The 12,681-nt window shown below is 39.2% G+C and overlaps 1 protein-coding gene across 6 annotated transcripts in view; it reads right to left on the bottom strand.

The window, feature by feature from the left end:
• The window catches only part of MTA3 (metastasis associated 1 family member 3), a 171,908-nt gene that overhangs the window by 155,051 nt on the left and 4,176 nt on the right, over window positions 1–12,681 (bottom strand). For all 6 annotated transcript variants that reach the window (XR_007129960.1, XR_007129962.1, XR_007129961.1 and 3 more), the window contains exon 3: window positions 6,579–6,672. Coding sequence is in view for 2 of the 6 variants with exons in the window: in XM_047744622.1 (XP_047600578.1) it covers window positions 6,579–6,672 (94 nt within the window). In the remaining 4 variants the exon portion in view is untranslated. The remainder of the gene's footprint in view (window positions 1–6,578; window positions 6,673–12,681) is intronic.

The raw sequence follows: 12,681 nt of genomic DNA, 5'->3' as shown, positions 1-12,681 counted from the left end.
AGCCAAATTTCATTTTTTTTAAAGATTTTTATTTATTTATTTGACACAGAGAGACACAGTGAGAGAAGGGAACATAAGAGGGGGAGCAGGAAAGGGAGAAGCAGGGTCCCCGCCAAGCAGGGAGCCCAATGCACAACTTGATTCCAGGACCCGGGGATCAGGACCTGAGCCGAAGGCAGACGCCTAACGACTGAGCCACCCAGGCATCCCCAAAATTCCATTTCTAATAGATTAAGAGAATTGATATGGCTTTTTTTTTTAAGATTTTATTTATTTATTTGACAGAGAGACAGATCACAAGTAGGCAGAGAGGCAGGCAGAGAGAGAGGGAAGCAGGCCCCCCGCTGAGCAGAGAGCCCAATTCGGGACTCGATCCCAGGACCCTGGGATCATGACCTGAGCCAAAGGCAGAGGCTTTAACCCACGGAACCACCCAGGTGCCCCTCGACATTGCTTTTAAAAACAAAGTATATACTGTGGCTTTTCATGAAATTACCTTACAAAAGTCAAATGATAACATTACAAAAAGATAATTTAAGAATTCTGTTTTTATGAGCCCCTGGCTGGCTGAGTCAGTAGAGCATGTGACTCTTGATCTCAGGGTTCTAAGTTCAAGCCCCACATTGGGTGTAGAGATTGCTAAAAAATAAAATCTTTAAGATGAAAATTCTGTTTTTACTCTTTGCTGTTAAAGACATTAGTAGGAAATTTTGCAAAATCTGAATAAATCTAGATTAGTGTACCATCATCCTTGGTTAGATAAGAAACTCTCCTTTTTTAAAAAAAGATATACACAGAAGTATCTTTAGGAATTATGGGAAATAAGTCTTGAACTTACTTTCAAATGGCTCAAAACAGAATAAATACTTACTAGAGCAAATAGAGTAAATATAATGGAGCAAACAGAGTAAAATGTGAATATTTTGGATGAAAAGCATATGAGATTTCTCGGTAATGTTTTCAGTAATTTTTCTGTAAATCTAAAAATTATTTTGAAGTAAAATGTTAACGGAAAAAAAGAGAGAAACAGGCAACAATACATTATGAACTTCATAAAAGAAGTGCACAGCACTACCTCAAGAAGTAATCTTGAACCCACTACCTCACCTCTCCCCTCAAAAAATCCTATGACTTTAGATCGTCTAGAATCTGAACCTAACTATCCATCTACAGAAAAAACATGGTAAAGGATACAACAGAGATAAAAAAACAACTCCAGACCAAAGGAATCTACAGAATGAATAACCAGTTATCTTCAAATATTGAGGGACAGAGACAAGGAATATGAATCAATATCCACACAAAAATCTGTACATGAATGTTCACAATAGTTAGTTATTCAAGATAACTAGAAAGTGAAGCAACCCAAATTGTCCATCAATTGAAGAATAAACAAAATGTTTATCCATCCAATGGAATATCATTCAGCTATAAAAACTAATGAAGGAATTCGGGCAATAACATGGAAAAAACTTGAAAACATTATGCTAAATTTTTAAAATACAGACACAAATTATTTTTATTAGGGGCACCTGGCTGGTTCCGCTGGCACAGCATGCGACTCTGGATCTCCTGAGTTCAAGCCCCAGGAAGGGCACAGAACTTACTTAAAAAAAACAAAACAAAACAAAACCACATGCACATATTATATGATTCCTTGATATGAAATGTCCAGAAGAGACAATCTATAGGGACAGAAAGTGTACTGGTGGCTTCCAGAGGCTGGGAGGAAGGGGGAATGAGAAGTAACTGGTTTCCTTTTGCAGTGGAGAAAACATTTTGAAATTAGATAGTGGTAATACTTACAGAGGTTTGTAGGTATACTAAAAACCACTCAATTGTGCACTTCAAGAGAATGAATTTCATGCTATGTGAATGATGTATCAATTAAAAAAATGAACGGACAAGGAAAAAAACACTGAAAAGTACTATCAATCAATCATAACCTATTAATCTTATTTGGATCTTGATTTAAACAACTATAAAAAAGAAAAAATTATAAAAGAAAAAACATGAAAACTAAGTAGATATTTGATAATACTGTTTACAGAATCCTAAATAATCAAAGAAAAATGAGTAAGTTAAAGATTGACCACATAGTTGCCAAGTATCCCCCCCAAAAGAACTTACTAAATACAAAGGGACACCACCTTGACCAAGTCATCGAACCTAACATAACCAATATTAAGACAAACCAATATGTGCCTCTTAATACAATACACTGAGAGGGACACAACATGACTTCCGTGGCATCCCTAAAAAAAAAAAAAAAAAAAAAAATAGCCTGCAAAAAAGAACATAACATAACCTGAATCTAATCATGAGGAAACATGAGATGAACACAAATTGAGCATTATTCTACAAAATAACTGGCCTGTTTTCTTCAAAAATATTAAGGTCAGAAAACACAAAGACACAAACTGGTTCCATAACAAGGAGAAGCAACAATAAAGTACAATGAGTCTGGATTTTACTATAAACTAAGAAAAAACATATATAGCTATAAAGAACACCACTGGTACATGAAATTTGATTAAGGACTATGAATAATGGGGGGTTTTTTGTGGGGTTTTTTTTTAAGATTTTATTTATTTATTTGACAGACAGAGATCACAAGTAGGCAGAGAGGCAGGCAGAGAGAGAGGGGGAAGCCCTGCTGAGCAGAGAGCCCGAAGGCAGAGGCTTTAACCCTCTCAGCCACCCAGGCATTCCTGTTTTTTGTTTTAAAAGATTTTATTTATTTATTTATTTATTTATTTGACAGAGAGAAAGAGAGAGAGAGACCGTGAGAGAGGGAACACAAGCAGGAAAAGCGGGAGAGAAATAAGCATGCTTCCTGTCAAGCAGGGAGCCCAGATGCAGGGCTCGATCCCAGGACCCTGGGATCATGACCCGAGCAGAAGGCAGACGCTTAAGGACTGAGCCACCCAGGTAACCCTGAATAATGGTTTTGTGTGAATATTAGGTTTCCTGACTTGTTCACTCTACTGTGATTATGTAAAACGATTTCCTTGCATTTGGAAAAGCTAACTGAAGTCTCCAACTTACTCTCAAACAACTCAGTTTATACATATAAAAAGAATGATAAAGTCAATAGGACAAAATGTTAATTGCTGAATCTGGATAAAGAGTATGCGGGAGTTCCCTGTATATTCTTGGCACTCTGAATGACACCGTATCTTTTAGAAATACATACTGCAATATTAACAGATGAAATGGTAAGTTATCGCTGATGAGGTTCAAAATAGGGGGATGTGAAGGGGTACAGACGAGTTAATTGGTCATTTGTTGATAACTATTAAAGAAAAGTAATGGAAACATCAGGGGTATTATACTATTCTCTGTACTTCTGGATGTTTGGAATTTTCTGTAATAAAAAGGTTTAAAGAAGTCCACAATGGAAAGGTTTTTAAACAGAGAAACTGAGGCTCAGGAAAATTAAGTGGCAACCACACCCAGGAGTTCAGCTTTGAAATCTTTCCAATGTATGACTCTCTCTCCAATAATCCTCCTTTAAAACCTTCTTATATAGTAAGAACTATCCAAGCAGTTTTATTCTCCCCACCTGAAATTTTGGTCAATACCAAACGGAAATACAGTAAGATACTTCCGACGCCACCTTTGAGAGTAAACTCAGTAAATGATGGAAGAAACTGACAAATGCAGACAGATGTAATCCACCCAAAGAAGTCATCTACAAATTGCTGAGGAGGTAGAAAAACCAACTGATGTTTATTAAGCACCTATTTATGTCCTTAGATCATTTAATCCTCACATCAATGCTGGCACAATTTTTTCTAATTTTGGTAAAATATATATATAACACAAATGAGGTGATTTTTTTTCAATCTCATTTTACACATGAGGAGAATGGAAATAAGAAATTAAGAATTTTCCCAAGACAAAGCAGCAAACTAGCAAAGCAGAATCTGAACCCAGGCCTTTCTCTAAACTACATGCTTGCCATTATTTGATTGACTCTTAAATCTCCTAAATTTAGTTTCTAAGAGTCAATACCAAGAGCCTAATCAATTCTGATTTTCTACATCTACAAGCTTCCATGAACAGTCAGCAGACCCCCTAACAATCTTTATACTACACTACCTTTGCTGCAGCAACTTTAGAAGCTACATTAAAAGCTAAATTAAATCCAGAAGTATATGAGTATTAATGAGACATTTTTTCTTTTTTTTTTTTTTTTAAAGATTTTATTTATTTGACACAGAGAGAGATCAGAAGTAGGCAGAGAGGCAGGCAGAGAGAGAGGAGGAAGCAGGCTCCCTGAGGAGCAGAGAGCCTGATGCGGGGCTCGATCCCAGGACCCTGGGATCATGACCTGAGCCGAAGGCAGAGGCTTTAACCCACTGAGCCACCCAGGCGCCCCGAGACATTTTATTTTTCTTAAGCTTATGTTGTAAGTGGTAAATAAAATCCAAATAATTTTGCAAAACCACTATTACAACACACTGAATTCATAAACTTTAGCTACAGCTAAAATAACTGATTAGTATGTCATTTGAAAAAGGAGTATTTTGGGGGGCGCCTGGGTGGCTCAGTGGGTTAAAACCTCTGCCATCGGCTCAGGTCATGATCCCGGGTCCTGGGATCAAACCCTGCATCGGGCTCTCTGCTCAGCAGGGAGCCTGCTTCCTCCTCTCTCTCTGCCTGCCTCTGCCTGCTTGTGATCTCTGCCTGTCAAATATATAAATAAAATCTTAAAAAAAAAAAAAAAGGAGTATTTTGGTCTCACACAAGATAGACAGATATAAATGCCCTAAATCTGTCAATATATAAATTATAAATATTATGGAACTCATATCATTCTTTCTAAAGAAAAAAAAATAGAAAGAAATTTTAAAACACTATGAACGACATGGGCACCTGTGTGGCTCAGTGGTTAGGTGTCTGACTCCTGATTTCAGCTCAGGTCATGGTCTTAGGGTTCTGGACTTGAGCTCCACACTCAGCTCGGAGTCAGCTTGGAATTCTCTCTCCCTCTCCCTCTGCCCCGCCCCCACACTTTCTCTCTCTCTCTAATAAATAAAAAAATAAAATCTTTAAAAAAAAGAAAACACTATGAACTACAGCAGAAAATATAGCAGGAATTTAACTTATGCAACAACCAATCTGCCTGATCAAACCAGTGATCCAGTGGAGAAGTGATTATCAGACACAGAACAAACCTGTGCACATGATAGCCTCCCTTACCAAAACCTTCAAAAGCTTCAGGATCTACAAGACCAGAGAATTACAAATCAGTGTCAAACTGAAAAAGACACATACATATGGTCCTAGTCTCATATATTTTGTAGAATGAAAATGGCTTCAAAATAAAGTACTCATATTCCACATATTTCTTCTTTCTTAAAATTTAAATCACTTTTTTTTTTCTTTATGATTCGGTTTGTCATTTTAAAACTCAAAGGGGTAGGGTGCCTGGGTGGCTCAGTGGGTTAAGCCGCTGCCTTCGGCTCAGGTCATGATCTCAGAGTCCTGGGATCGAGTCCACATCGGGCTCTCTGCTCAGCAGGGAGCCTGCTTCCCTCTCTCTCTCTGCCTGCCTCTCTGTCTACTTGTGATCTCTGTCTGTCAAATAAATAAATAAAATCTTTAAAAAAAAAAACAAAAAAACTCAAAGGGGTAGAACACCTGCTGGCTCAGTCAGCAGAGTATGTGACTCTTGATCTCGGGGTTGTGAGTTCAAGCCCCATGTTGGGTGCAGAGATTTTTTTTTTTTAAAGATTGTATTTATTTATTTGACAGACAGAGATCACAAGTAGGCAGAGAAGCAGGCGGGGGTCGGGGGGGAAGCAGGCTTCCCACCAAGCAGAGAGCCCAACACAGGGCTTGATCCCAGGACCCAGGATCATGACATGAGCAGAGGCTTAACCCACTGAACCACCCAGGTGCCCCGGGTACAGAGATTTCTTAAAAATAAAATCTTTTAAGAGATAAGTAAAATGAAAAATTTTAAAATAAAAAAATAACAAAAGGAGCTAAAATATGTCAAAGCTGTTGAATGGGGGAAAAACATAAAATAAAGGTTAATCTACAAACAAGGGCTCAGAGTTGCTATCTACAGGAATTCACCATATCTAAATATCACTTTGCACTTCTTTTTCTGGCAAACCTTTTTCTCATACATACCTAATTCTATATGCATATAATAAATAATTAGAACTTTTTAAAATGTAACTATTACCCAGTTGCTTTAGAAAGGGAAAAATGTCCTCCAAAATACCAGTAAAGTACAAATGTCCTCATATTTAAATCTTTTCAAAACCACCACTGAAAATTGCAGATGGCAAAACACTACCCTGATTGTCTGCGGAAGCCTACTTACAAAGAGTTCTATTTCAATGTATTGACTAATATACATGTGGTGCAACCTAAGAAAATACACACTAAAAACTGAGCACCACCCAAAAAATTATTCCCATCTAAACTAAGAGGAAGACAAATGGGAAAGCAAAAAGCTACATGTGATACAAAAAGTATTTTTTCTCCTATCACAGAAAACAAAAACCTTAAAACATTTTTTAATTTTCCAAAAATAATTAAAAAGACAATTAACTTACTAGCATGCTTGTCTGCAAGCATTATAAGCGTGTTCGAAATATCTCGTCGTCTATAAAAGCACACTACTTTTGCTTCCACGTTGCCAGTTGCAGTCTAAGAAATAAGAAAAATAAAAGTTATGTGTACTGAATAGTAGACTCAAATAGTTTATAAAACAAAACTAAATACAATACAATTATAAGAACACTCTCATTTATAGTGTGCCAACCCCAACTGCGGGATAATCAGAGAGCTAAAAAATTTAAATGAGGATAAGCAGCATTTGCAAAGGTTTCAAGTGAAACCGAAATGTCAAACATACAATAACTTACTGGCATTAATTAAACTAAAGTGATCAGATCGCTTTAATGAGCCAGAGAGTGAAATCTGATCTGCCTTGAGGAGCTAGTACCCCAAATCTTAAAAGCCACAATGTAACTTATTTAAGACAGTTAAACATATCTCCTCCAAACCCACTCCCAGAAGCATAGGCTAAGAGTAAAATCACGCAGCCCCCTCCTCAACATGATGGTGAAGCTCTGTGAATGCGGGGAGCCATCGCCCAGAATGGAACAGACCACTCAGAAAAGCATTCTCCAGCCCAGGTACATCTATGAATCCGTAATAGTCAATATTCTCGGTTTCTTTATCTTCACAAGTGAAAGTATTAAAAACTTTGAGATAGGAACACTGAAGCTCTTATTTATTTTTGACTACCATCTAGAATAGAACCAATATTCAGTTAGGTTGTAATTTACTGCAGCTGGGGCCCAGGCTCCTACTCTCCTATTCCTTATGAATTCTGAGAACTTTCAAGGTCAATCATTCATTACCAAGTTCCTTGTAGAAACACATAGATTACAGTCAAATTCCAGTTTTCCAAAAAATTTGAGAACAAATTTTCAGAATTTCTCTGGACTTACGGATATATTCAGACATAAAGAAATAAGAATATACATATGCTGCAGTAAATGTGTCGATTTTATGAAGTTCAGCAGCAGTATTTTAGCAGTATTTAGTATTTTAGCAGCAGAGAAATAGTCATGGAGAAATATTGTCCCTTTGAATTGAAATCATATTAAATCCTAACCAAAGTGCTTCTATATTTCACAATATTGTGATCAAATACATCCTCCAAAAGTAATGATCCAGCAATCTAATAAATGAACAGGCTAGTATTTCTTGTAAATAAAATCTATCAAATGACTATGATTACAAGCTCTTTATCAGTTCTGTTTTAAGACAAAAGCATGTTCAAAACTCAAAGCAAGCATTTAAAGGCATATTTTTCCCTACCTCTCTAGTGAGTTCCTCCACTAGGAATACTCTACAAAACTAATTAAATTCTTATTTAAACCTGCTTGAGGTAGAGGGGCATAGTTCAAAATAAACAGTCTCTTCTAAACGATGCACACGCTTAGCTATTAAGTATTTTATAACTACAGTATTCCTCTTTCCCTACACACACACACACACACCCTTTCAAGCATGCCTCTAAAGTTAAGCTACTCAAACTGTGGTCCAAGGCCCAGTCTACAACTCCTGCTGCATAATGAAATGAGAACAGAGATTGAGAATGTGTATTAGAGCATTTGGTAAAATTTAACCTACTGAACCTAATAATGAAAAATGAAGACTTGTTGGGTGCCTGGGTGGCTCACTGGGTTAAGCCTCTGCCTTCGGCTCAGGTCATGATCTCAGGGTCCTGGGATCGAGGCCCGCATCGGGCTCTCCGCTCAGCGGGGAGCCTGCTTCCCCCACCACCCTGCCCCCGCCTGCCTCTGCCTACTTGTGTTCTCTCTGTCAAATAAATGGATAAAATCTTAAGAAAAAAGAAAAAAGAAAAAGAAGACTTGTGAACTTCATTTTTTTATTTTCTTTTTAATTTTACTTTATAAAAGCAGTTTGAGATAGTGAATCTTCTTAAAAATCTTTCAGCACAAATAGTTTGCCATGTACCGCTCTAAACACCTAGGTTAGGAGTTCCTGGCTGGCTCAGTTGGTAGAGCATGCGACTCTTGATCTCAGAGTCATGAGTTTAAGCCCCACACTGGATGGAGAGATTACTTAAAACCTTAAAAGGGGTGCCTGAAGGGTGCCTGGGTGGCTCAGTGGTTAAAGCCTCTGCCTTCGGCTCAGGTCATGGTCCCAGGGTCCGGGGATCGAGCCCCACATCGGGCTCTCTGCTCAGTAGGGAGCCTGCTACCCCTCTCTCTGCCTGCCTCTCTGCCTACTTGTGATTTCTGTCAAATAAATAAATAAAAATCTTAAAATTTAAAAAAAGTTTTAAGCAGGGGATCTGCTGGAGATTCTCTTTTCCTCTCCCTCTGCCCCTCCCCACCATTCATGGGGCATGGGAGCTCTCTCTCTCTCTCTCTCTCTCAAATAAATAAATAAATCCTTAAAAAAAATAAAAAAGATGAAGCCACAATGACAGCAATTTCCTTGCCATGTTCTTTTCTCCATTTAGGTTGTAGCCTCTTTTTTTTTTTTTTTTAAAGATTTTATTTATTTATTTGACAGAGAGAGTTCACAAGTAGATGGAGAGGCAGGCAGAGAGAGAGAGAGAGAGAGAGAGAAGCAGCCTCCCTGCTGAGCAGAGAGCCCGATGCGGGACTCGATCCCAGGACCCCGAGACCATGACCTGAGCCGAAGGCAGCGGCTTAACCCACTGAGCCACCCAGGCGCCCCAGGTTGTAGCCTCTTAAATCCCTATTCTGTCAAGCACATTTACTAAAATATCCTCTATCGATAAGGGGTTTTTCTTAAGCTCTAAAATCATTTTTTTTATTTTTTATTTTTTTTAAAGATTTTATTTATTTATTGGACAGAGAGAGAGAGAGAGCACAAGTAGTCAGAGAGGCAGGCAGAGAGAGAGGGGGAAGGAGTCTCTCTGCTGAGCAGAGAGACAGAGGCGGGGCTCAATCTCAGGACCCTGGGATCATGACCTGAGCCAAAGGCAGAGACTTTAACCCACTGAGCCACCCAGGTGCCCCTAAAATCATTTTAGTCAACCTTTCACTCATGTCGGTTTCTATCCCAACTTAGGAAACATTATCAAAACAAAAACAAAGCAAAAAACCCACTACACATACACTTTCCATTTCAGAAAGTGCATGGTTTGCCTAAAGTAAAGAACAAGGGAAAAGTGACTTTCCTTTCCCGATTTCTGTCCTTATCCCCAAGAGATCCCAAGTGGGAGGAGGTGTCTTACCTTGGGTTTCATGAGGGAATCTCCTGAAACTATGTGCAAATTCCTCTATGTGCAAATGCAGATAGAGGTAGAGGGTATCATCAAACACTCAAAGAAATTAGTGACTCCCCTCTCCCAACCAAAATGACAGAAGGCACAAAACAGTAAAATGAATCTCAGAACAAGTCAGATGACCAATAAAATGTACAGAGTATGAAGGTACAAACAAGTTTTACAAAATACGCATCAAAAACAAAACAAAAATAGCAAGTAACATGCTAATTTTTTCTGGAGCTTAACTTCCTGAAACTATATTGTTACTATGAGCCCACAGCTTTCTCTCACATGCATGCAAGACACAATCTTTACAAGAACACCCAACCTAAACAGTGACTAAATAAAATTTACCAAAAGTTGTTTTCATAATTTTAATCTTATATTCATCCTCCAAAAGATCACCTTCATAATATCTGAGTACAAATTAGGAGAGAGGAAAAAAGGGAATACAAGATAATCAACATTGAACTGTGCTCATCAACTGATACTTACTTTTGCACCTAAAAGTTTCCAAAACTTTTAGGGAATAAAACTGAGACAAAAATCTATTACCAGGGACATCTGGTTGACTCAGTTGGTGGAGAGTGCAACTCTTGATCTCGAGGTTGTGCATCTGAGCTCCGTGTTGGGTGTAGAGATTACTTAAAAATAGTATCTTTTTAAAAAAGCTATTACTGTAATTTTAAAAAATGAAATACTGTAGTCCAGCTTTCAAACTGAACAAGTAACATTTCTTTTTCTTTTTTTTTTAAAGATTTTATTTATTTATTTGACAGATGGAGATCACAAGTAGGCAGAGAGGCAGGCAGGCGGCGGGGCGGGGGCGGGGGAAGCAGGCTCCCTGCTGAGCAGAGAGCCCGATGTGGGGCTCGATCCCAGCACCCTGGGATCATGACCTGAGCCGAAGGCAGAGGCTTAACCCACTGAGCCACCCAGGTGCCCCTGAACAAGTAACATTTCAAATAGGATTTTTTAAAAACCAGAATCCATTCTGTAAAGGTGAATTTTGGGGGCACCTGGGTGGCCCAGTTGGTTGAGCATCTGCCTTTAGCTCAGGTCATGATCCCAGGTTCCTGGGATGGAGCCATTGAGCCCTGATCTCCAAGTCGTTAGGCTCCCTGCTCAGTGGGGAGCCTGCTTCTCCCTCTCCTTCTGCTTGCTGCTCCCCCTGCTTATGCTCTGTCAAATGAATAAATAAAATCTTAAAAAAAAAAAAAGTGAATTGTCTATAACAATGGTGACTGACAGCTTATCCTAGGAATTCTGTTACAAAAACACATTCTATCCAGAAGATAATTAACAGGGGCCACCTGGCTCCTGGCTGGCTCAGTCAGCAGAGCATTTGGTTTTTGATCTCAGGGTCCTGAGCTGAAGCCCCACTTTGGGTGTAGAGATTTCTAAAAATATATAAACTCCAAGAAGATAGTTAATAAAATAGGTTAATGTCCTTTCTTTTTTTTTTTTTTTTTTTTAATTTTTTTGACTTAAGTAATCTCTACACCCAATGCAGGGCTCAAACTCATGACTCCAAGATCAAGAGTCACATGCTCGGGGCGCCTGGATGGCTCAGTGGGTTAAAGCCTCTGCCTTCGGTTCAGGTCATGATCCCAGGGTCCTGGGATCGAGCTCCACATCGGGCTCTCTGCTCAGCGGGGAGCCTGCTTCCTCCTCTCTCTCTCTGCCTGCCTCTCTGCCAACCTGTGGTCTCTGTCTGTCAAGTAAATGGGTAAAATCTTAAAAAAAAAAAAAAAAAAGAATCACATGCTCTACCAAATGACCCAGCCAGGAGCCTCTAGGTTAATGTCTTTTCCTATCCTGGCTTGATTAGAATATATCAAGTGTTCTTAAATTCATTATTTGGATTTCCCATCATGTTAACTTTCCCCACTTTGCCAACTTAACCTCTGATCCTCTCAGGGCCTTTATCTGGAACACTGATGTGGTCTCTCTCCCATGGCTACCTCTTTCTTATTCTTTAGGCCTCAACTTCAATGTCCTTGAAATCCCTTCCTTTTCTATCCAAAATAAGGGACCTCTGCTATTCCCTAAGTCAAGGCTCTTGTTTATGTCCTTCTTAAAAGTTAACATCAGGATGCCTGGGTGGCACAGTCTATTAAGCTTCTGACTCTTGGTTTTGGTTCAGGTCATGAGATCAAGTCCCAAGTCAAGTTCCCTCCTCAGCACAGCATCTGCTTGAGGTTCTCTCTACCTCTCCCTTTGCCTCTCCCCCTACTCATATTTTTTCTCTCAAGTAAATATATAAATCTTAAAAAAAAAAAAAAGGTAACATCATTTTTGCTATTTTCTTTATGCCTGTTAACTTGTCTATTCATGTACCCACCCCCCATGAGAATGGGGACCCTGTGTGGGCAGAAAACATGTCTATATTGTTCACTGCTGTATATCTGAGCCTAGTCTAGTGCCTGGTACATAACAGGTACTCAATAAATATTTGTTTAATGAATTATTTAAAATGAGATATCTTTTCCACATTATTTCAGAAATAAAGGCCCTATTGGACGCCTGGGTGGCTCCGTCAGTTGAGTATCTGCCTTCGGGTCCTAGGATCGAGTCCTGCATTGGGCTCTTTGCTTAGTCTGGAGCCTGCTTCTCCCTTTGCCTCTGCCTGCTGCTCCCCTTGCTTGGACTATCTCTTTCTCTCTCTAGCTGACAAATAAATAAATAAAACACTTTTTAAAAAAAGAAAGAAAGTCCCTATGTGTGGGATGCCTGGGTGGCTCAGTCGGTTAAGCGTCTGCCTTTGGCTCAGGTCATGATGCTGGAGTCCCAGGATGGAGCCCCACATCAAGCTCCCTGCTCAGCAAGGAGTCAGCTTCTCCCTCTGCCCCTCCCCCTGGCTCATGTTCTCTTTC

Source organism: Lutra lutra, chromosome 9, assembly GCF_902655055.1.
Source record: "Lutra lutra chromosome 9, mLutLut1.2, whole genome shotgun sequence".
Taxonomy (NCBI): domain Eukaryota; kingdom Metazoa; phylum Chordata; class Mammalia; order Carnivora; family Mustelidae; genus Lutra; species Lutra lutra.
Note: the sequence above shows the minus strand (reverse complement) of the source record. Positions and strands in the feature narration are given on the sequence as shown.